Source organism: Pithys albifrons, chromosome 3 (genome assembly GCF_047495875.1).
Source record: "Pithys albifrons albifrons isolate INPA30051 chromosome 3, PitAlb_v1, whole genome shotgun sequence".
Taxonomy (NCBI): domain Eukaryota; kingdom Metazoa; phylum Chordata; class Aves; order Passeriformes; family Thamnophilidae; genus Pithys; species Pithys albifrons.
In genome coordinates this window covers 100,953,855-100,976,645 of record NC_092460.1, presented here as the reverse complement: position 1 = coordinate 100,976,645, position 22,791 = coordinate 100,953,855, and the positions used below count along the sequence as shown (strand labels likewise).

At 52.2% G+C, this 22,791-nt stretch overlaps 1 protein-coding gene across 4 annotated transcripts; it reads right to left on the bottom strand.

The window, feature by feature from the left end:
- Nucleotides 1–604: 604 nt before the first annotated feature.
- On the bottom strand, nucleotides 605–22,692 carry LOC139669619 (carboxypeptidase A2-like). 4 transcript variants are annotated; one of them, XM_071550123.1, is made up of 14 exons: nucleotides 22,552–22,692; nucleotides 20,974–21,030; nucleotides 18,286–18,475; nucleotides 12,788–12,874; nucleotides 11,331–11,412; nucleotides 10,338–10,472; nucleotides 9,410–9,505; nucleotides 8,442–8,540; nucleotides 8,229–8,330; nucleotides 6,144–6,254; nucleotides 5,484–5,574; nucleotides 4,149–4,348; nucleotides 2,452–2,536; nucleotides 605–837 (listed from the first exon to the last, which is right to left on the bottom strand). In XM_071550123.1, exons 4-14 carry the CDS (start codon nucleotides 12,850–12,852, stop codon nucleotides 650–652), a joined length of 1,254 nt encoding a protein of 417 aa, XP_071406224.1. In that variant the 5' UTR covers nucleotides 12,853–12,874; nucleotides 18,286–18,475; nucleotides 20,974–21,030; nucleotides 22,552–22,692; the 3' UTR covers nucleotides 605–649. The 4 variants fall into 4 exon arrangements, with proteins under 4 accessions (XP_071406224.1, XP_071406223.1, XP_071406221.1 ...); XM_071550122.1 differs by lacking the exons at nucleotides 18,286–18,475; nucleotides 20,974–21,030; nucleotides 22,552–22,692 and adding an exon at nucleotides 17,733–17,887; XM_071550120.1 differs by lacking the exons at nucleotides 18,286–18,475; nucleotides 20,974–21,030; nucleotides 22,552–22,692 and adding an exon at nucleotides 16,845–17,024.
- Between the last annotated feature and the right edge of the window lie 99 nt (nucleotides 22,693–22,791).

The following is a 22,791-nucleotide window of genomic DNA, read 5'->3' as shown; positions in this document are numbered from 1 at the left end:
TGACAAGGCCAAACGGAGCTGAGCCATTCCCAACCCACCTTATCCCTGGGTTTGAGTGGGCTCTTTCCTCTCCCTTTCCCCAGCCCAGGCCCACCCTGCCCACTTCTCCCAACTCCCACACCCCTGGAAGTGCCTCAGGGTGGACTGGATGGGACTTGGAGCACCTGGGACAGTGGGAGGTGTCCCTGTCCATGAGATTGGAACTGGGTGGGCTTTGAGGTCCCACCCAAACCATTCTGGGATTCCATGATTGTCTTTAGCCATCAGGGAACTTCCTGCATCCCTTATTTCACCATTTCCCCTCTTTTCCCCTGCGCTCCTGCTTCCCTTTCTTCACTATTTTCCTTTTCCCCTGTTCTCCTGCTTCCCTCTCCTCACTCTTTCCTTATTTCCCCCCTTTTCCCTGCGCTCCTGCCAAACGCAGCTGAGCCATCCCAACCCACATTCTCCCCGGGTTGGAGTGGCCTCTCTCCCCTCCCTTTGCCCACCCCTGCCCACCTCTCCCGCCTCCCCCCTGCCTGGCCGTGCCCCCGGGCGGGGTTCGGATGCCCGCGGGAGGGTCGCGGGTGCGAGCGGGGAGGGAGCACACAGTGCTGGCACCAGGGGGGGATGCACGGGGGGTTTATTTGGGGTGGTCCCGGGGTGCCCCTCAGCCCTGCCTGGCCAGGACGTGCTCCAGGATGCGGCGCAGCCCCTGCCAGGTCTCGCTGGCGGCGGGCACGATCTGGCTGGCGGGCAGCAGGAACCCGAAGCGCCCCGTGTCGCGCAGCTCGAAGGCGAACGAGTACTTGATGCCGTTGTCGTACGCCCAGTCGATGCTGCCCCCTGAGGCCTGGTCTGGGGGCACAGGGGGGTCAAGGGGTCAGGGGTGCACCAGAGGGGTCAGGGGAGTACCAGTGGGGGGCATCAGAGGGGTCAGAGGGACACCAGTGGGGTCAGGGGGGCACAGTGGGCACCAGAGGGGTCAGGGGGCACCAGTGGGGGGCACAGCAGGGGCAGGGGGACACCAGTGGGGTCAGGGGGGCACAGTGGGCACCAGAGGGGTAGGGGAGTACCAGTGGGGGGCATCAGAGGGGTCAGGGGGACACCAGTGGGGTCAGGGGGGCACAGGGGGCACCAGAGGGGTCAGGGGGCACCAGTGGGGGGCACAGCAGGGGCAGGGGGACACCAGTGGGGTCAGGGGGGCACAGGGGGCACCAGAGGGGTCAGGGGGCACCAGTGGGGGGCACAGCAGGGGCAGGGGGACACCAGTGGGGTCAGAGGGGCACAGGGGGCACCAGAGGGGTCAGGGGGGTACCAATGGGGGGCATCAGAGGGGTCGGGGGGAACCAATGAGGTCAGGGGGGCACAGGAGGCACCAGTGGCATAAGGGGGGCACCAATGGGGAGCACCAGCGGGGTCAGGGGGGCACTGGCGGGGTCAGGGGGGCACAGGAGGCACCAGTGGCATCAGGGGGGCACCAATGAAGGGCACCAGAGGGGTCAGGGGGACACCAGAGGGGTCAGGGGGCACCCAGGGGTCGGGGGGGTGTAGAGGGGCCGGGGGGGCATAAAGGGGCACCAGTGGGGTCAGGGGGGCATCAGTGGGGTCGGGGAGGCACAGGGGGCACCAGGAGCATCAGGGGTCCATCAGTGAGGGGCACCAGAGGGTCAGGGGGGCACTGGTGGGGCCAGGGGGGCACAGTGGGGTCAGCAGGGAAGGAGCAGTGCTGGGAGGGGCATGGAATGGGTGGGGGGGTTTGAGGGGGAGAGATTGGCAGGGCTGCCAGAGGGGCAGGGCGTGGGGTACTGGGATAGGGATTGGGGCACTGGGATTGTCCTGGGACAGGGCATGGGGTACTGGGATAGGGAATGGTGTACTAGAATTGTCCTGGGACAGGGAGTGGAGTACAGGGATAGGGATTGTCCTGGGACAGGGATTGTGGGAGGACAGGGACTGTGAGAGGACAAGGATTGTTGCCCTGGGACAGGGACTGTGGGAGGACAGGGACTGTGGGAGGACAGGGATTGTTGCCCTGGGACAGGGACTGTGGGAGGACAGGGATTGTGGGAGGACAGGGATTGTGGAGGACAGGGACTGTGGGAGGACAGGGATTGGGGAGGACAGGAACTGTGGGAGGACAGGGACTGTGGGAGGACAGGGATTGTGGGAGGACAGGGATTGTGGGAGGACAGGGATTGTGGGAGGACAGGGATTGTTGCCCTGGAACAGGGACTGTGGGAGGACAGGGATTGTGGGAGGACAGGAATTGTGGGAGGACAGGGACTGTGGGAGGACAGGGATTGGGGAGGACAGGAACTGTGGGAGGACAGGGACTGTGGGAGGACAGGGATTGTTGCCCTGGGACAGGGATTGTGGGAGGACAGGGATTGTGGGAGGACAGGGACTGTGGGAGGACAGGGATTGTTGCCCTGGGACAGCCCCCAAAAGCCTGAGAAGCAAAACACTCACAGATGGTGGTGCAAATGGGCCCCACTTGGAAGGTGGTGCCATACACGGACTTGATGGCATTGGCAGCAGCTCTTCCCAAGGACTCCTGGAGAGCAGAACATGAAGGGCAGATCAGGAAGCAGCCAAATCCCATAAGAACAAACATTTAAATGTCACCAACCTGAACAAACATTAAAATGTCACCAACCTCACAGAAATCTCCAAACTTTGGAGATGATTCACACCCACAGCACTCCCAACTCCCACAGATTTCTGGGAAGGGGCACTGCAGGTGAATCAATTCCCAGCAGGAATTATCTGCTCATCCAGTGTTTCATCCCACTGACTGTCTTGTCAAGAGACACCAGAAAATCCCAAGGAATCCTGGAGATATTCCAGTGCTCCAGGATCAGCTTTGTGCTCACTCCAACTACATAACAGGGGGTTTATGGAAAACAGAGCCAGGAGCTCCATGGAGTTGGGAAAAGGGACGAGTGGCAACAAATCACCACGTGGGGAAATTGCATTTAGGCACTGGGGACAAAGGAACAAACCCTGAGAGTTTTTGGAAGGGGAAAAGCTTTGGGAATTTGTGGAGTTTGCCTGTAGGAACATCAAACCAAACCAAACCAATTAATCAAAGCTCAGTTGGATTAAGGCAGAGCCCTGGGCAACCCAATCCCACGCTGGAATTGGCTCTGGCTTCAAACCCCTTGGAGGAGAAGGTGGGAATGGACATCTCCAGAGGGCTTTTCCCTTGGAATTACAACTGTGAGACCCACACATGGTGGAATTCCTGGTTGTGAAACCCACACCAACTGTGAGTCCCACACATTGTGGAATTCTGATTGTGAGACCTACACACTGTGGAATTTGGGTTGTGAGACCCACACACTGTGGAATTCTGACTGAGACCCACAGACTATGGAATTTCTGGTTGTGAAACCCACACATTGTGGAATTCTGACTATGAGACCACACATTGTGGAATTCTGGTTGTGAGACCCAAACATTGTGGAATTCTGACTGAGACCCCCATACTATGGAATTTGGGTTGTGAGACTCACACATTGTGGAATTCTGGTTATGAGACCCCACATTGTGGAATTTGGGTTGTGAGACCCACACACTGTGGAATTTCTCACTGTGAGACCTACACATTGTGGAATTCTGGTTGTGAGACCCAAACATTGTGGAATTCTGACTGAGACCCACAGACTATGGAATTTCTGGTTGTGAAACCCACACATTGTGGAATTCTGACTATGAGACCACACATTGTGGAATTCCAACTGTGAGACCCACACATTGTGGAATTCTGACTATGAGACCACACATTGTGGAATTTCTGATTATGAGACCAACACATTGTGGATTCTGGTTGTGAGACCCCCATACTATGGAATTTGGGTTGTGAGACCCACACACTGTGGAATTCTGACTGTGAGACCCCCACACTATGGAATTTGGGTTGTGAGACCCACACACTGTGGAATTCTGACTGTGAGACCCACACACTGTGGAATTTCTGACTGTGAGACCCACACACTGTGGAATTCCAACTGTGAGACCCACACACTGTGGAATTCTGACTTTGAGACCCACAGACCGTGGAACTGTGGTTGTGAGAGGTGATGCTGCCACCAGGGAAGTGTTTGGAGCACGGGAAAGCAGCTGGACAGGAGAGGAGAAGCCCAAGCCGAGCGTTCCCGCCTCACCAGCTCAGTGTAGTCGGAAGGCCTGGTGCACTTGTATCCGTAGGGATACATCAGGAGCTGGGAGTAGCTGTGGAGGGTGAGGAAGGCCTTGAAGTTGCCATGGCTCTTGATGAAGTCCACCACAGACCGGACCTCCACCTCGGAGTTGGCGCTGGGGCCGTGGTAGGAGTCAGAGCAGGGGTTCTTGCTGGCACCGGGACCTGCCGGGGTGAGGAGGGGACACTCTGTGAGCAGGGACATTCCTGGAAGGGCAGGGGAGGCCCACACAAAGCCAGGCTTTGCTAAGCACAGGCTTAGAGCCAAAGGCAGGGCCTGGAGTGCTGGTTAATGCTCAGACAGCAGTGACAGAGCGGGAATGTCCCAGGGAGGCACCTTTGGGTGAGGCACCCTGGAACAAAGAGGTTGTGGGATCCCCATCCCTGCAGGTGTTCAAGGGCTGGATGGGGCTTGGAGCAACCTGGTCTAGTGGAGGTGACCCTGCCCTGAACTAAACAATGTCCCAGCTCCCTCCCAACCCAGTCTGTAATTCCAGCAACAAGGCTGAAGAAGGGACTGGAGCACAAGTGCTGTGGGGAGAGGCTGAGGGAGCTGGGGGTGTTCAGCCTGGAGAAGAGGAGGCTCAGAGGTGACCTCAGCACTGTCTGGAACTGCCTGAAGGGAAGTTCTGGCCAGGTGGGGGTTGGTCTCTTCTCCCAGGCACTCAGCAATAGGACAAGGGGGCACGATGGGCTCAAGCTCTGCCAGGGGCAATTGAAGTTGGAGAGCAGAAAAAAATTCTTTGCAGAGAGAGTGCTCAGGCATTGGAATGGGCTGCCCAGAGAGGGGGTGGATTCCCCATCCCTGGAGGTTTTTCAGCTGAGCTTGGCCGTGGCACTGAGTGCCATGATCTGGTAAAGGGACTGGAGTTGGACCAAGGGTTGGACTGGATGATCTGGGAGGTCTTTTCCAACCCAATCCATTCTGTGATTCTATGGATGTGGCACTGAGGGAGAATCCACATCTTGATCCAACCCCACTGTGATCATCAGCCCAGGGCACTCTGTGCCCTGGGCTGGTGATCACAGTGGGGTTGGATCAAGGGTTGGACTTGATGACCTCAGAGGTCTTTTCCAACCCAATCCATTCTATGATTCCATGTAATTCCATGATTACCACCTTCACCTCGTGCTCCTGAGCAACCAATGGATGGGAAATGATGTGTGCAGGAAGCAGCTCCATCCTGGGTGACTGCAGTAGCTTTAGCTCAACCTAACCCAGTGACTGCTCTCCTTGTGATCCCCTGGTGTTATCCCTGTGCTCCCCAGCAGCCCCAGGGCCCAGGAGCCCCATCCCCACCTCCAAACCCTGCGTCCCAGTTACGGTTGGGATCCACTCCGTAGCACACACTGCCGGGGACCTTGGAGCGCGTCTTCCTCCACATGCGGTTCTGGAACACAAGGAATGTGTCTGTGTCACCACTGCTGCCCTCAGAGCCTGCCCAGCCACGCTCCCAGCACCATTCCTGATGTGCCAATGCTCAGGAATGGTGCTGTGTTCACAGTGAGGAGGGTGGGTTAGGCAGGTCTGTGTGCCTAACAATCCCTTCTCCCAGCATTACAGTGGCCTTTCAGAGCCCACTTCCCTTCAGGATTCCCTTGGAAGAGCAGGAGAACCCCCTGGCCAATGCTCAGGAATGGTGCTGTGTTCACAGTGAGGAGGGTGGGTTAGGCAGGTCTGTGTGCCCAGCCCCCTGCAATCCCTTCTCCCAGCATTACAGTGGCCTTTCAGAGCCCACTTCCCTTCAGGATTCCCTTGGAAGAGCAGGAGAACCCCCTGGCCAATGCTCAGGAATGGTGCTGTGTTCACAGTGAGGAGGGTGGGTTAGGCAGGTCTGTGTGCCCAGCCCGCTGCAATCCCTTCTCCCAGCATTAAAGTGACCTTTCAGAGCCCACTTCCCTTCAGGATTCCCTTGGAAGAGCAGGAGAACCCCCTGGCTGGCTCGGGCTGCCCACTCACCGTGGTGTGGGTGTACACAAACCCGTCAGGGTTGGCCACTGGCAGCAGGAAAAGGTCCATCTGGTCCAGCAGGGAGGTGACGGCGGAGTCGGTTCCGTAGTCGGAGGCGATCTGGGCAGAGGTGTTGGGACAGTAAAATCACAAGTGAGCAATTCAGACCTATAGAAGACCCTGTGAGACTGAAGGCAGCTCAGAATAAACAAGTCACAGCTGCTTGGAGGAGTAGCTACTCCCAAGAGGTTTCTCATGGGAGCTCCTCAGGTTTCTCACAGCACACTGAAGAGGTTCTTGAAAACATCCAGGATAAGTTCCCCAAAACACTGGACTTGTGAGATACAGGTTTTGGCCAATTGAAGTTTCCAGCCTGGTGGTGTGTAACCCTTTTTAGCCAATAAGCTGTAGTTCTAACCCTATATAAACCCTGTGCTATGTGTAATAAAAGGTCTTCACTATGAACTTCACAAGCTTGTTGTGTGAAGTCCTTTCTCTCAGAGTTTATTGGTTACTTTACAGAGGCACCACAGCACCCCCTGGTTACCAGCCTGTTCCTCTCCACACAGCCCTGCTTTCCTCACCTGGAACACAGCCTGGCTTTTGGGGCAGGGAATCCAGAACATCCACTATCTGCTGCCCAAGGAATCCCTTTCATTCCCAAGACATGGAAGAGGACAAGAAAATGTCCCCCTCCCTTGTCCTGGAGAACGGGCCAAGGCCGGCACGAGGATTGAGATGGGGTAGCCATGGTGGGAATACTCAACTGTGCTGCACTCCTGTGCTGGTTTGGTCATTTCCAGCAGCATTTAAATGCTTTGAATGCTTTAAATTCATACAGAGATGGAGGTCTGGGCATTGCTGAGGGAGGCACCAACCACACACCATTTCCCTGCACTGGGAGGGCAAAGCAGCAAAATGTCCTTGGATATTTGTATAAATATCAGCCCTCTTTGGTCACCAATTTCACCTGAACTGCTGCATTTTGTGTCCCTAAAGTCAGGTGGTGCTTTCCAGCTCTTGGCCTGGGCAGCAACAACTTTCTTGGGAGCAGGTTGTGTTTTGGGAGGGGTGGGAGATCAGCAGAGTGAACCCAGGCAGATGGGCACTCTGGGGACACTCAGGACACCCTGGGGACACTCCAGACACTCCAGACACATGGACACCCTGTGGACACTCAGACAGATGGACACCTGTGGACACTCAGACACTCCCAGACAGATGGACACCCTGTGGACACTCAGACAGATGGACACCCTGTGGGCACTCCAGGGGGATAGGGACACCCTGTGGACACTCAGACACTCCCAGACAGATGGGACACCCTGTGGACACTCAGACAGATGGACACCCTGTGGACACTCCAGGGGGATAGGGACACCCTGTGCACACTCAGACATTCCCAGACAGATGGACACCCTGTGGACACTCCAGGCATTGCAGGCAGATGGACACCCTGTGGACACTTCGGGGGGTTGGGACACCCTGTGGACACTCAGACAGATGGACACCCTGTGGACACTCAGTACACCCTGTGGACACTCCAGGGGGTTGGGACACCCTGTGGACACTCAGGCAGATGGGCACCCTGTGGACACTCCAGGGGGTTGGGACACCCTGTGGACACTCAGACACTCCAGGGGGTTGGGACACCCTGTGGACACTCAGACACTCCCAGACAGATGGACACCCTGTGGACACTCAGGCAGATGGGCACCCTGTGGACACTCCAGGGGGTTGGGACACCCTGTGGACACTCAGACACTCCAGGGGGTTGGGACACCCTGTGGACACTCAGACACTCCCAGACAGATGGACACCCTGTGGACACTCAGACACTCCCAGACAGATGGACACCCTGTGGACACTCCAGGCATTGCAGGCAGATGGACACCCTGCGGACACTTCAGGGGGTTGGGACACCCTGTGGACACTCAGACACTCCCAGACAGATGGACACCCTGTGGGCACTCAGGCAGATGGGCACCCTGTGGACACTCCAGGGGGTTGGGACACCCTGTGGACACTCAGACACTCCAGGGGGTTGGGACACCCTGTGGACACTCAGACCCTCCCCAGGACACAGCAGAGCACCTTGTTGGCGATCCAGAGGGCGCTGGCCTGGGTGACCCACTCGCGGGAGTGGATGCCGGCGTCGAGCCAGATGGCAGGACGGTTGGAGCCGCCGGTGCTGAACTGGGGAACGGAACAGAGAGCTTGGGATCAGCCTCCAGAGGGGAACATCCATCCCACCAGCCCAGGGTGCTCCAGGCCGTGCCCACCCCTGTGCTGTGCCACCCACTGTACCTTGAGCACGTACAGGGGCCGCCCCTCGTAGGACTGCCCGATCTGGATCTTCTCCACAAAGCTGAACTCGGAGGCGAGGTGGTCCAGCTCTGCATAGATCTGGAATGAAAAGCCATGGGGACTTTTAGGACACATCTCATGGAATTGTGGGCTGGCTTGGGTTGGGAGGGAACACAAAATCCACGTGGTTCCAACCAACACCTTCCATGATTGCAGGTTGCAGGATCCAACCTGCCCCTGGACACTTCTCTGGGCCAGGAGTTCTTTATCTCCCTCTTTCCAGATTCCTTCACTTCTTTGCCTCTTTGGAGGTTCAGAAGGAAGGGTTTTGGCAGAGTTCCTGGCAGGGTTTGCCCAGCTCCGTGGCAGGGCTGGACTGATGCCCTGAGCCCCAAATGAACACAGGCCAAGGGGCTGGGGAGACCCTCAGACCCCAGGGCAGGGGGTTGGATTGAAGGCAGCCAAAGGAAGGGCAGGGGGTTGGATTGAAGGCAGCCAAAGGAAGGGCAGGGGGTTGGATTGAAGGCAGCCAAAGGAAGGGCAGGGGGTTGGACTGAAGGCAGCCAAAGATTCCAGAGAAGGGGGTTGGATTGAAGGCAGCCAAAGGAAGGGCAGGGAGTTGGATTGAAAGCAGCCAAAGGAAGGGAAGGGGGTTGGATTGAAGGTAGACAAAGATTCCAGGGCAGGGGGTTGGATTGAAGGCAGCCAAAGGAAGGGCAGGGGGTTGGATTGAAGGCAGCCAAAGGAAGGGCAGGGGGTTGGATTGAAGGCAGCCAAAGATCCCAGGGCAGGGGGTTGGATTGAAGGCAGCCAAAGATCCCAGGGCAGGGGGTTGGATTGAAGGCAGCCAAAGATCCCAGGGCAGGGGGTTGGATTGAAGGCAGCCAAAGGAAGGGCAGGGGGTTGGATTGAAGGCAGCCAAAGGAAGGGCAGGACAGGAGGAGACCCCTCTCCCCTCAGGCACTCACATCATCCAGGGTGTGGTAGGTGCCGAAGTCGAAGCCGGCGCTGCGCTCCCTCTGCGCTGCCTTGGCCATATCCTGCTTTTCCTTATCCAGGACATCCTAAACCAACCATTCAACAGTGAGAGAAGTCTGAACCCATTGGAAAATGAATGTAAAAAAGCAGTGTTTGTGCTGAGTTAACCATGGAATCATGGAATGGTTTGGGTTGGGAAGGGTCTTAAAGCCCATCCAGTTCCAACCCCAACCCCTCCCACTGTCCCAGGAGCTCCAGCCTGGCCTTGGACACTGCCAGGGATGGATCCAGGGGCAGCCACAGCTTCTCTGGGAAATCCAGCCCAGCCCCTGCCCACCCTCCCAGCCACCAATCCCTTCCCAACAGCCCCCCCAGCCCTGCCCTCTGGCACTGGGAAGCCATTCCCTGTGTCCTGCCCCTCCAGACCTTGGCCCCAGTCCCTCCCCAGCTCTCCTGGAGCCCCTTCAGGCCCTGCCAGGGGCTCTCAGGTATCCCTGGACCCTTCTCTTCTCCAGGTGACCCCCCAGCTCTCCCAGCCTGGCTCCAGAGCAGAGGGATCAGCCCTGGAGCAGCTCCACTGCACACTCTGGTTTAGGTGCCATTTTGGGATTATTGCTCATGGGAGGAACTTTGGTTGTGATTCCCAAATATCCGTGGCCAAAACACCACGTGAAATTCCTCAGGGGTTGTCAGGAGACCTCAGGGAGCCTCTGAGTTTATTGGTGTCACTGCTCAGTGTGTTCCCAGGGAGCTCCATGGATTGTCTTTGAGGAATTAACCCAAAGCTACGGAAACAACGGGAGAACCTCATGGAAAACAGAGCATGGAAGAGTCCAGTTGTGAAGGAGGCCAGGCTGGGAATCCCTGGCTGTCTCCAGAGGATACAAAAGCTCCACATATGCCCCCAGCATTTCCTACCTGCAGGTCTTCAATCAGGATGGAATACTGGATCCCATGGGATTCCAGGAAGGCTTTGACTGACTGGACACTGGCAGCAGGAATTCTCACATCCACAGGGAGGGCAGGGGCAGAGGGGTTTATCCAGAAATCCAGCTGCAAAGAGGAAGAAGGGAGGATTGGGATCCTGCAATCAGCTCTTCCAGAGCTTTAGGAATGCTGGTTTCTCCCAAATCCAGCAGTTTGGAGCCCCAGAACTCACCACAACGTGGTGACAAACTCCCAATAAAATAACAAAATTAAATAACAAAATAAAATAGAACAATAAAAGCAGGAGGCTCAGGTTGGCACTTGCACAACTTCAGAGCTTTGGGCCCAAAAGCCAGAGGGAATTTTATGTATTTTGATTTTTAGATGATGATTATTTTACTGGTCTCCCTTTCACTAGAAAGTTTGAAAAGAAACCTCCATGTGACAGCATCAGATAACCCAAAACCTGCTGGTTTTGCTTCCTTTTTCCCTGTTCTTTGGCCAGACTTTCCCAAATTTTTATTTCTATTCTATCCAAAGAATCTTGAAAACACCAGGGTTAAAAATTCCCACCAGTAACAACAACAACAACCACCTGGAATTTTAGTGGTTTTTGTGTTTCAATAGAGGCCAAACCAACCCAAAAAATCCTTCCCCAATGCTGGGAGAGAAGAACAAAACCCCTGCCATTCCCACTTGAAAAGCAGGGGGTTAATGAGATTTTAATTAATTTTAATAATTATTAAGAGCAGAATAATCCAAACTGGATGTAAAACCAGGAGGAGAAACTACAAATTCAGGCCCTCCTGAATGCTGAGCTGGTCCTGCAACTTGGGGAGCAAATCTAAAGGATTGGGACAGTAATTTATTCCCAGAGTGACACAAACCTTCCAACTGGGATGCAACTCCATGCCCTGACCCTTTCCCAGTGGGATGCAAAGCCCTGCCCTGGCTGGGATGTTCCAGAATCCCTCAATGCCATACCTGGAGGTGCTCCAGGGATTCCAGGAGCTGCAGCTGCTGGACCTGCTCCTCATTCTTGGTCTTGACCCGGAGAACTTGGTGCCTGCAACGACCCAGGGCCCTCAGCAACAGCCTCTGGGGCACTGATTGTCACTGAGCTCGTTAATTCAGGGGGTTAATTGATTTAATCTGCCCGACTTGGTGCCACCCAAGGCCTCACCACAAGCAAGACAACACATGGGTGGGTTTTAAACCCCTGGCAAGGACCAGCCTGGCATTTATTAGTAGGGAATTCTGTTGTGGAACCGAGTCGATCAACACTTTTCCATGTCAGTAACTTATTATTGGATTCTCCAACACCATAAGTTTTATTTCAGGAATGGATTTCTCTGGGAATTACCCACAGCTGCTGGAAGGGAATTGTCTGGGATTAAATGATCAAAATCCCTGAGTTTGGTGAATTATGTGTTAATTCTTCATCCTTAAATCTTCCTATACAGGTTTCTTCATTTCCAGTGCTCACTTCCACATCTCAGGATTTATCCATCAGGTTTCCCACCATCTTTAATCATTAAAGTTCTTCCATGCTCAGGAAAAACCACCAGGAGATCATTTTTGCAACACAAGGATAAACCTTCAGAATTTAATGGCTGGAAATGAGGATTTGAGTTGCTCAGAAAGGCAGAAATAAGAGAAAAAGGGAGAAATAAACTGGAAAATGAAGGGGAAACAGTAAATAAAAGGGAGAAATAAATTGGAAAATGAAGGGGAAACAGTAAATAGGAGGAAAAGGGAGAAATAAATTGGAAAATGAAGGGGAAACAGTAAATAAAAGGGAGAAATAAATTGGAAAATGAAGGGGAAACAGTAAATAAGAGGAAAAGGGAGAAATAAATTGGAAAATGAAGGGGAAACAGTAAATAAAAGGGAGAAATAAAATGGAAAATGAAGGGGAAACAGTAAATAAAAGGGAGAAATAAATTGGAAAATGAAGGGGACCCAGTGAGCTTTGTGATCCCAAGGGAGGTGCTGGGTCCTCACAGGATCCCAGACTATTCTGAGTTAAGGGACCCCCAAGGATCAAAGAGTCCAATCCTTAAGTCAAGGGCCACACAGGGGATTGAACCCCTGACCTTGGCATTATTACAACCAGGTTTTAATGAACTGAGCTAATTTGGGCTGGCCCAGCTGTGCCCAGACAAACCCCTGAGCTTTGCACAGAGGGGCAGCTCCAGCTCAGGGCTTGGGGAACAGCAAGAGCCAAGGCACAGCCCTGGATGGGCAGGAATTCAGGAGCCCAGCCCAGCTGGACTCTCCTCCTCAGCAAATCAGAGCAGAGAGAGGCTCTCTCAGACCCCAGAGCACCAAAACAACGAGACAAACAACACCAGGAATGAGCCCCAGGCAGGTTTTGCAAAGCTGAGACCACAAAAACAACACCAGGACAGAACCTGCAAGGCAAAGTTTGTCCAACTCACCCCACAAAGGTCTCCAGGCCCAGGGAAGCCCCGAGGAGGGCACTGAGGAGCAGAACCAGCTTCATGTCTGCAGGAGTTGAGCTCAGCCTGGAAAAGGGGGGATTTATACCTGGTTTATTCCCTGATAAGCCTTATCTGCTCCAGCCTATCAGCTCACCTGTCCAGGCTCCCACATCCATCAGCCACTCCAAGGTCCCTGTCAGCTCCACAGCAGGAGTTCCCACTGTCACATCCAGGGCCCGGGGAGGAGCAATTCCAAAGGTGTGTCCTTTCCCACACCCTCCAGGGCACAGGGAAACAGGGCCTGGGCAGCCCCTGCCTGGGGCTTTTATCCCAGGGAATCCTGGATAACTCTCCCAGGGGCCCAGATGTTGGAGCTGTTGTTATCCATGTGGAAGGAGCACAGGCTGAATGAACTTTGGGAATAATCTCCCTTGCCTTTGGTTGGGGGAACATCCAGATGTGGCTGTCCCAGAACCACAGGCAGGGCCTGGGTATGTTTTGTGTTTATCCCAAGAAAACGCTACTGAGGGACAACCAGGAGCTGGATCCACTTGTTGTTTATCCCAAGAAAATGCTCCTGAGGGACAACCAGGAATTAGATCCACTTGTTGTTTATCCCAAGAAAATGTTCCTGAGGGACAACCAGGAATTAGATCCACTTTGTGTTTATCCCATTAAAATGTTCCTGAGGGACAACCAGGAATTAGGAATTAGATCCCCTTGTTTATCCCAAGAAAACGTTACTGAAGAAGAACCAGGAGCTGGATCCACTTGTTGTTTATCCCAAGAAAATGCTCCTGAGGGACAACCAGGAATTAGATCCCCTTGTTTACCCCAATAAAATGTTACAGAAGAAGAACCAGGAGCTGGATCCACTTGTTGTTCATCCCAAGTGAATGTTCCTGAGGGACAACCAGGAATTAGATCCACTTGTTGTTTATCCCATTAAAATGTTCCTGAGGGACAACCAGGAATTAGATCCCCTTGTTGTTTATCCCAAGAAAATGTTCCTGAGGGATAACCAGGAATTAGATCCACTTGTTGTTTATCCCAAGAAAATGTTCCTGAGGGACAACCAGGAGCTGGATCCAGATTTTGTTTATCCCATTAAAATGTTGCTGAGGAACAACCAGGGGCTGAATTCACTTTTTGTTTATTTCATTAAAATGTTCCTGAGGGACAACCAGGAATTACATCCCCTTGTTTATCCCAAGAAAATGCTCCTGAGGGATAACCAGGAATTAGATCCACTTGTTGTTTATCCCAAGAAAATGCTCCTGAGGGATAACCAGGAATTAGATCCACTTGTTGTTTATCCCAAGAAAATGCTCCTGAGGGACAATCAGGAATTAGATCCACTCTTTGTTTATCCCAACAAAATGTTGCTGAGGGACAACCAGGAGCTGAATCCCCTTTTTGTTTATTCCAAGAAAAATGTTGCTGAGGGACAACCAGGAATTAGATCCACTTGTTGTTTATCCCATTAAAATGTTACTGAGGGACAACCAGGAATTAGATCCCCTTGTTTATCCCAAGAAAATGCTCCTGAGGGATAACCAGGAATTAGATCCACTTGTTGTTTATCCCAAGAAAATGCTCCTGAGGGATAACCAGGAATTAGATCCACGTTTTGTTTGCCCCAATAAAATGTTACAGAAGAAGAACCAGGAGCTGGATCCCCTTTTTGTTTATTCCAAGAAAAATGTTGCTGAGGGACAACCAGGAATTAGATCCACTTTTTGTTTATTCCAAGAAAATGTTACTGAGGGATAACCAGGAATTAGATCCACTTGTTGTTTACCCCAAGAAAATGTTCCTGAGGGACAACCAGGAGCTGGATCCAGATTTTGTTTATCCCATTAAAATGTTCTTAAGGAACAACCAGGGGCTGAATTCACTTTTTGTTTATCCCAACAAAATGTTCCTGAGGGACAACCAGGAATTAGATCCACTCTTTGTTTATCCCAACAAAATGTTCCTGAGGGACAACCAGGAGCTGGATCCACTTGTTGTTTACCCCAAGAAAATGCTCCTGAAGGACAACCAGGAATTAGATCCACTTGTTGTTTATCCCATTAAAACAGTTACTGGGGAAGAGCCAGGAGCTGACCCTGCTGTCACACCTCCAGGTGGGATTCCTGGGAATATGGGATGGAAGGAAGATGGTTCAGCTGCTCAGTCCACCACAGGAGAACAAGGAAAGGAATTCCCTGACAATTCCCAGAGGAAGTTTTTAATCAAGATGATAACAAAGCACTTTCCAGCCCCTCCCTGAGGTTCCTCCTCTCACCTGGTCTCTCCAGATCCAGGGAATCCTGCCACGTGTTCAGGCTCCAGGCAAACCTTGGACAGGGCCAGGTCTCCTGGTTTTGGGAGCACAGGGAGCCTCAGGCAGGGATTCCAAGTGTTTGGAGGGTGGGAATTAGTCACTTTGCAACTGCTGTGTCTTGGGGGCACATGAGGAGAACAAATCCTCAGGTCTTGGGGCTGTGACCTTGGAAAACCACGTAAATCAAACACCACAAATTGTTCCCAGGGGGCAGGAACCACCATGGGAATTTTTCTGGAACTACAATAATTCTGGTGGAAGTCAAATCCCACCTGTTTCTTTTATGGGTTTCAGTATTCCATAAGGAATAACCAAACTGCTCACTGCACCTCCTGTGGATCCACTCTTGGAAAACAGGAAGGAGGGATTTAATCAGGACAAAATTAGAGCTTGTTTCATTAGTCATTCTACATCCCTCATGGATTTAAAGGCTGCCAAGAGATCCCAGGTGATGTCAGGATCCAAAGTACCCCAACCAGCTCCGAGTGCCCCGATCAGCCCCATCCGGGGCCTCCTCCCACAGCATTTAAGGAGCTGCATTTAAACCCCAACCTTTGTACCACCCCTGACCCTCCTGAGGGGCTGCAGAGCCCCAGCTCTGACCCCCCATGGAGGTCCTGCAGGGCCTGGAGATAATCCACAGGTTGGGAGAGGTTGGAGGAGTCCAGGGGAGGCCCCAGAGCTGCTCCAGGGCTGATCCCTCTGCTCTGGAGCCAGGCTGGGAGAGCTGGGGGGGTCACCTGGAGCAGAGAAGGGTCCAGGGACACCTGAGAGCCCCTGGCAGGGCCTGAAGGGGCTCCAGGAGAGCTGGGGAGGGACTGGGGCCAAGGCCTGGAGGGCCAGGACACAGGGAATGGCTTCCCAGTGCCAGAGGGCAGGGCTGGGGGGGCTGTTGGGAAGGGCTTGGTGGCTGGGAGGGTGGGCAGGGGCTGGGCTGGATTTCCCAGAGAAGTTGTGGCTGCCCCTGCATCTCCTGGAGGAAAATAAGGGACATTCCCACCCTGGCAGGTGGCACCAGGCTGAGGGTGCAGTGATGGGACAATCCAAGGGGACCTGGAGGAGTTTGGGAAGTGGGACATGGGAATCTCAGGAGGTCCAACAAGGCTGAGCTGCACCAGGTTGGTTGGAGGGGGTGGAGCAGCTCTGCTGGGAGGAAAGGTGGGAGAGCTGGGGGGGTTCAGCCTGGAGAAGGGAAGGTTTGGGGGGACCTTTGGGTGCCTGAAGGAGCTCCAAGAAACATGGAGAGGGACTGGGGCCAAGGGATGGAGGGCCAGGACACAGGGAATGGTTCCCAGTGCCAGAGGGCAGGGATAGATGGGATATTGGGAAGGGATTGGTGGCTGGGAGGGTGGGCAGGGGCTGGGCTGGATTTCCCAGAGAAGCTGTGGCTGCCCCTGGATCCATCCCTGGCAGTGTCCAAGGCCAGGCTGGAGCTCCTGGGACAGTGGGAGGGGTTGGGCTTGGAACTGGATGGGCTTTAAGTCCCTCCCACCCAAACCATCCTGGGATTCAAAGAGGCTGAAAAGACCCACAGTGTCAATCCCAGGGCCCAAAACACTGCAGGAATTTGGGGAGCAGCAGGAAGGCAAAGGTGACAGCAAGGCAGGTGGGATGAGGGACCTCACCACAAGCAACCTCACCCAGGGGACCCACCCAAGAGGAGCAGAGCAGGTGTGGTGGCACTGCCCAGGAGTGGGGACACTGCCCAGGAGTGGTGGCACTGACCAGGTGTGGTGGCACTGCCCAGGAAGAGCCTCAGTCCAGGTCCTCAGGGATGTCCCACAGGTCCACAGCCAGGATATCCCCAGCCACAAGCCCAGGTGACCCCAGTGCAGCTCAGACAGGCCCAGCACTACTGACCTCGGCTTAAATGGGGCTCCCACGCCAGGGGCAGGGTGGGGGCCCCTCATGAGCCCAGCCAGGGCAATTAATGCTCCCAATTAGGGCCCTGGGCAGGGCAGGGTGTGCTCTGCACACTGTCCCACAGTGAGTCAGGAACATCCTGGTGGCACCTGAGGGAGGGAAAGGTTAATTGAACCTCCTCCAACCAAAGGGTCTCCTTGCCTAAAATTGCTGTGCTGGAGAATCATCTGGGTTGGAAAAGTCCTCCATGTCCCCCATCCCTGCCAAGGCCACCACTGGCCATGTCCCCAAGTGCCACATCCGAAGGGATTGAAATCTCTTCAGGAATGGGGATCCACCCCTGCCCTGGGCAGCTGTGCCAGGGCTGGACAGCCCTTTCCAGGAGGAATTTTCCCCAATATCCAACGTGCCCCTGCCCTGGTGCCACTTGAGGCTGTTTCCCCTTGTCCTGTCCCTTGTTCCCTGGGAGCAGAGACCAACAACCACCTCCTTAGATGACTCCAGTGTTTTTCAACACTGGCACTTTTCAAATGTCATCACATGATGACCAACCACCTGGAAAGGCCTCAAAAATCACCAAATTTAGGTGCAGTCAGTCCTTTTTATGTAAAGTCTGACCTCTCTGTTGCTGCCCATCTCAAAAGGTTCTCACACCAAGGCACAGCATTGGAGCCTCTTCTGCTAGGAGGGAAATCCCAGAAAATTAGGAAAGTTATCCCAGTTAGGAAAGAAATCCCAGACAAGTTTCACCTTTGGATTGAAATATTTCTCCTCCTCTTCATGTCTTAGGCCTGTAACACCAACATGGTGAAGGACTCCTGGATGAGCAGAGTTAATTGGCTGTAGTGCCAATTCATTTGAGATTCCTGGTGAAATTTATTCCTGTAAATAAGGGATTCATTCCATGTTCCTTACCCCCCAGGCACCTTGGAAATGCCCTGGATAAAGAAGGAACAGGGATTTCAGTACATGGCTTATCCCTTACACTTGTGACTGGTGTCATTTTAGAGGCAGGACCCTTGTTTTTGATCTGTCTGGAAAATCTGCAGTGGAGCTGCTTATTTCCAACTTGGTTTTCCTTAAATTAGGAAATCCAGATCCCTGCAGGGTTGTTTAAGCTCCTGCTTGGTGTTTTAGCTCCTCATCCCTGGAGATTAAGGGCTGGTTCTCCCAGTGACATCATCCCTTGAGGTAATTACAGACAATAACGAGGTTGGGAAACCTCTCAGGGCAGGTTTGGTGAGGCCCAAAGGACTCTCCTGCTGAGGGCCAGCAGAAAACACAGGAATAACTCATGTCCTACCTGAATTATCAGAATGCCAGGACAGGGGCAGGGCAGGATTTTCCCCCTGACCCTCCAAGTCTTCCTCATCCCCATCACGTTCCTTTCCATCTGGTTTCTGGGTGGGATTCACCTCCTTCCCTGAGCTGGGATCTGCACCAAACAATTCTCCTTCCTCTGTGTCTGATTCAGCCCATCCTGGAACAACCACCTGGGACAGGAAGGGAAAATCAGGCTCTGAACCCCCCTTCAATTTCACAGCCCTCCATTCCTTGCTTTTCTTCCCCTCCCAAGTCAAAGCCACGAGACTTTCAGACCCAGTTCAATCATCCACAAAGAGGGAGGCACCAAAGCAGCTCATCCTGTGTTTTATTTGTCTCCTTCCCCTCTCCAACTCTGTTTTAATGTTGCCAATAACCAGATTTTGGGCAGGCCCTGGCACAGGTTCCCAGAGAAGCTGTGGCTGCCCCTGGATCCATCCCTGGCAGTGTCCAAGGTGGGCTGGATTTCCCAGAGAAGCTGTGGCTGCCCCTGGATCCATCCCTGGCAGTGTCCAAGGTGGGCTGGATTTCCCAGAGCAGCTGTGGCTGCCCCTGGATCCATCCCTGGCAGTGTCCAAGGCCAGGCTGGAGCTCCTGGCACAGTGGGAGGGGTTGGGGATGGAACTGGATGGGCTTTAAGTCCCTTCCAACCCAACCCATTCCAGCATTCCCATCAATCAGGAGATTTTGGCTCCACCCTTGGTGCTTCCAGGTCTCTCTGCAGCTGAACCATTCCCAGGCAAGGGAATTGCTGCATCCAGGAGGGCAAGCAGAGCTGAGGATGCTCCTGGCACAGGCAGTGCCCAATTGCTGTGTCCAGTGGGGCCCCAGAGTGCTGAGAGCCCCTGGCAGGGCCTGAAGGGGCTCCAGGAGAGCTGGGGAGGGACTGGGGCCAAGGCCTGGAGGGCCAGGACACAGGGAATGGCTTCCCAGTGCCAGAGGGCAGGGCTGGGGGGACTGTTGGGAAGGGATTGGTGGCTGGGAGGGTGGGCAGGGGCTGGGCTGGATTTCCCAGAGAAGTTGTGGCTGCCCCTGCATTTCCTGGAGGAAAATAAGGGACATTCCCACCCTGGCAGGTGGCACCAGGCTGAGGGTGCAGTGATGGGACAATCCAGGGGGACCTGGAGGAGTTTGGGAAGTGGGACATGGGAATCTCAGGAGGTCCAACAAGGCTGAGCTGCACCAGGTTGGTTGGAGGGGGTGGAGCAGCTCTGCTGGGAGGAAAGGTGGGAGAGCTGGGGGGGTTCAGCCTGGAGAAGGGAAGGTTTGGGGGGACCTTTGGGTGCCTGAAGGAGCTCCAAGAAACATGGAGAGGGACTGGGGCCAAGGGATGGAGGGCCAGGACACAGGGAATGGTTCCCAGTGCCAGAGGGCAGGGATAGATGGGATATTGGGAAGGAATTGGTGGGTGGGAGGGTGGGCAGGGGTGGGCTGGATTTCCCAGAGAAGCTGTGGCTGCCCCTGGATCCATCCCTGGCAGTGTCCAAGGCCAGGCTGGAGCTCCTGGGACAGTGGGAGGGGTTGGGGTTGGAATGGGATGGGCTTTAAGGTCCTTCCCACCCAAACCATTCCAGGATTCCATGATTTTTTATAAAGTAACAACACACTCCACCAGCACACTCAGACTACTTTGATGTTACTGCATTTGCAGCAGATGCAGCAGAGTAGGAAAAAGTTAGGAAATAATTTGGATACCCTGGAAGATGAGCCTATCCCAGATCCCCTTTTTGGGAAATGCTGCCCCTTGTGTGGCAGGAGCTGCTGCAGCTGCCCCAGCTCAACATGCCCCAGCTCTGCTCCTTCCTCCAGCTCCCCCCTCTTTGGTGTTCCCAATTCTTCCCATCTGAGGGCATGGCTGGCAGGGACAGTGGCACAGGAAAGGTGCCAGGGCTGGGTCAGGATGGCACCAGGTGGGCACAAGCACAGACAGAACAATGAAGCTGCACCTGCACAGAGATGTGGGGATGTGCTGGCACAGAAATATGAATTTGTACAAAAATATAAATTTACACCTGCACAGAAATATGAGGCTGTGCTGGCACAGAAATATGAATTCATTCCTGTACAGAAAAATGAATTAATTCCTGTACAGAAATATTAATTAATACTTGTACAGAAATATGAATCAATACTTGAACAGAAATATGAATTTGTACCTGTACAGAAAGATGAATTCATTCCTGTAAAGAAATATGAATTAATACTTGTACAGAAATACGAATTAATTCCTGTACAGAAATATGAGTCCTGTTTTGGGGGGAACGGTCATGCCCAGCAACAACAGAAATGTGGCTACACCTGTGCAGGAATCTGATGTTGTGCTCACACAGAAACACAAAGTTACACCCACACTGATCCAGGGACCCCTCAAGAAAATGGATTTTCTCGCTTCTCCAGAAAATCATAATGGTCTCTACTAATTTTTAATCAGACCTCTATTAACTTTGATATTAATTCTTGATTTGAGCTTGTACCTAAGTCTGTCAGTTCTCTCAACCACGCAGAGCTTTAGACAAGGAGGAATTTAACCCTGGAGCTGTAGGATGAACTTTAAAGAAACAAATCAAAAACCTGTCTGGATTCAAGGCATGAAGCTGGAACATTTTTTTAGTTAGAAGGAAATTCAGAGCTAAGAGATAAGAGCAGCCCATTAAAGCTGGTAACTCACCCCAAATATCCTGCCTGACTCTGGGGAGGGGTTTCAGCTGTAACTCAGAATATGAACCTGGAAAAAGAAAAGTCTGGCTGAACATCTTTGGTGGGGTGACCCCCCGTGTTCCCAGTGCTGAATTAAGGGAAGGATTTTGTTCTGTTCTATTCTATCCTATCCTATTCTATTCTATTCTATTCCATTCTATTTATCCTATTCTATTCTACTCTATCCTATTCTACTCTATCCTATCCTATTCTATTCTACTCTATTCTATTCTACTCTATCCTATCCTATTCTATTCTACTCTATTCTATTCTACTCTATCCTATTCTATTCTATTCTATTCTACTCTATCCTATCCTATTCTATTCTATTCTACTCTATCCTATTCTATTCTATTCCATTCTATTCTATCCTATTCTATTCTACTCTATTCTATTCTATCCTATTCTATTCTACTCTATTCTATTCCATTCTATTCTATTCTACTCTATTCTATTCTATTCTATTCTATCCTACTCTATCCTATTCTATTCTATTCTACTCTATCCTATTCTACTCTATTCTATCCTATTTTATTCTATTCTACTCTATCCTATTCTACTCTATTCTATCCTATTCTATTCTCTCTATTCTATTCTATTCCATTCTATTCTATCCTACTCTATCCTATTCTATTCTATTCTATCCTATTCTATTCTACTCTATTCTATTCTACTCTACTCTATCCTATTCTATTCTACTCTATCCTATTCTATTCTATCCTATTCTATTCTATCCTATTCTATTCTACTCTATTATATTCTAGTCTATTCCATTCCATTCCATTCTATTCTATTCTATTCTATTCTATCCTATTCTATTCCATTCTATTCTATCCTATTCCATTCCATTCTATTCTATCCTATTCTATCCTATTCTATTCTATTTAATTCTATTTAATTCTATTCTATTCTATTCTATCCTATCCAATCCTATTCTATTCCATTCCATTCTATTCTATTCGATCCTATCCAATCCTATTCTATTCTATCCTATTCTATTCTCTCTATTCTATTCTAGTCTAGTCTAGTCTAGTCTAGTCTATTCTATCCTATTCTATTCTAGTCTACTCTACTCTATTCTATTCTCATTGTTTCTTAATTCACATCCTGTACAGAAATAAGGTTGTGGTTTTACTGAAAAAAGGTTGTGGTTTGTACTGAAGTATGAAATTCCCCCTGTAAGAAATACGGAATTACACAGAAATATGGAATTGTGCTTGTAGGGAAATATAAGATTATACCTGTAGAGAAATACAAAGTTACACCTGTACAGATACATGAGGCTGTTCTTGTACAGAAACGTGGCTACACCTGTACAGAAATATTAAGTTATACCTGTACAGAAATGTGGCTACACCTGTACAGAAATATAAAGGTATAACCTGTATAGAAATACAGTTACACTTGTACAGATGTAGGAAAATTTCTTACAAAGATACAGGAGGCTGTTCTTGTACAGAAATTTGGCTACACCTGTACAGAAGTTTGACGTTGTGCTCGCCCAGAAACACGAAGTCACACCCGCACAGAAACACAAAGTTACACCCACCCAGCACACGGCCGGCCCCAGAGCCCCTCACGCTGTGCCCGCAGGGGCAGGGTGGGCTCAGGCACCTGAGCCTGGCCCTGATTTATCAATAAAATCTCCTGGTTCTGCCGCAGGGCCGGGTCCGACCTGTGAGGGCCCCGTCGCACCCCCCAACATGGCGGCGCCCTCAGCGCCGCTTCCCGCCCAAACCACCAATGAAGGTCTCGCCCCGCCCCAACATGGCGGCGCCCTCAGCTCCAC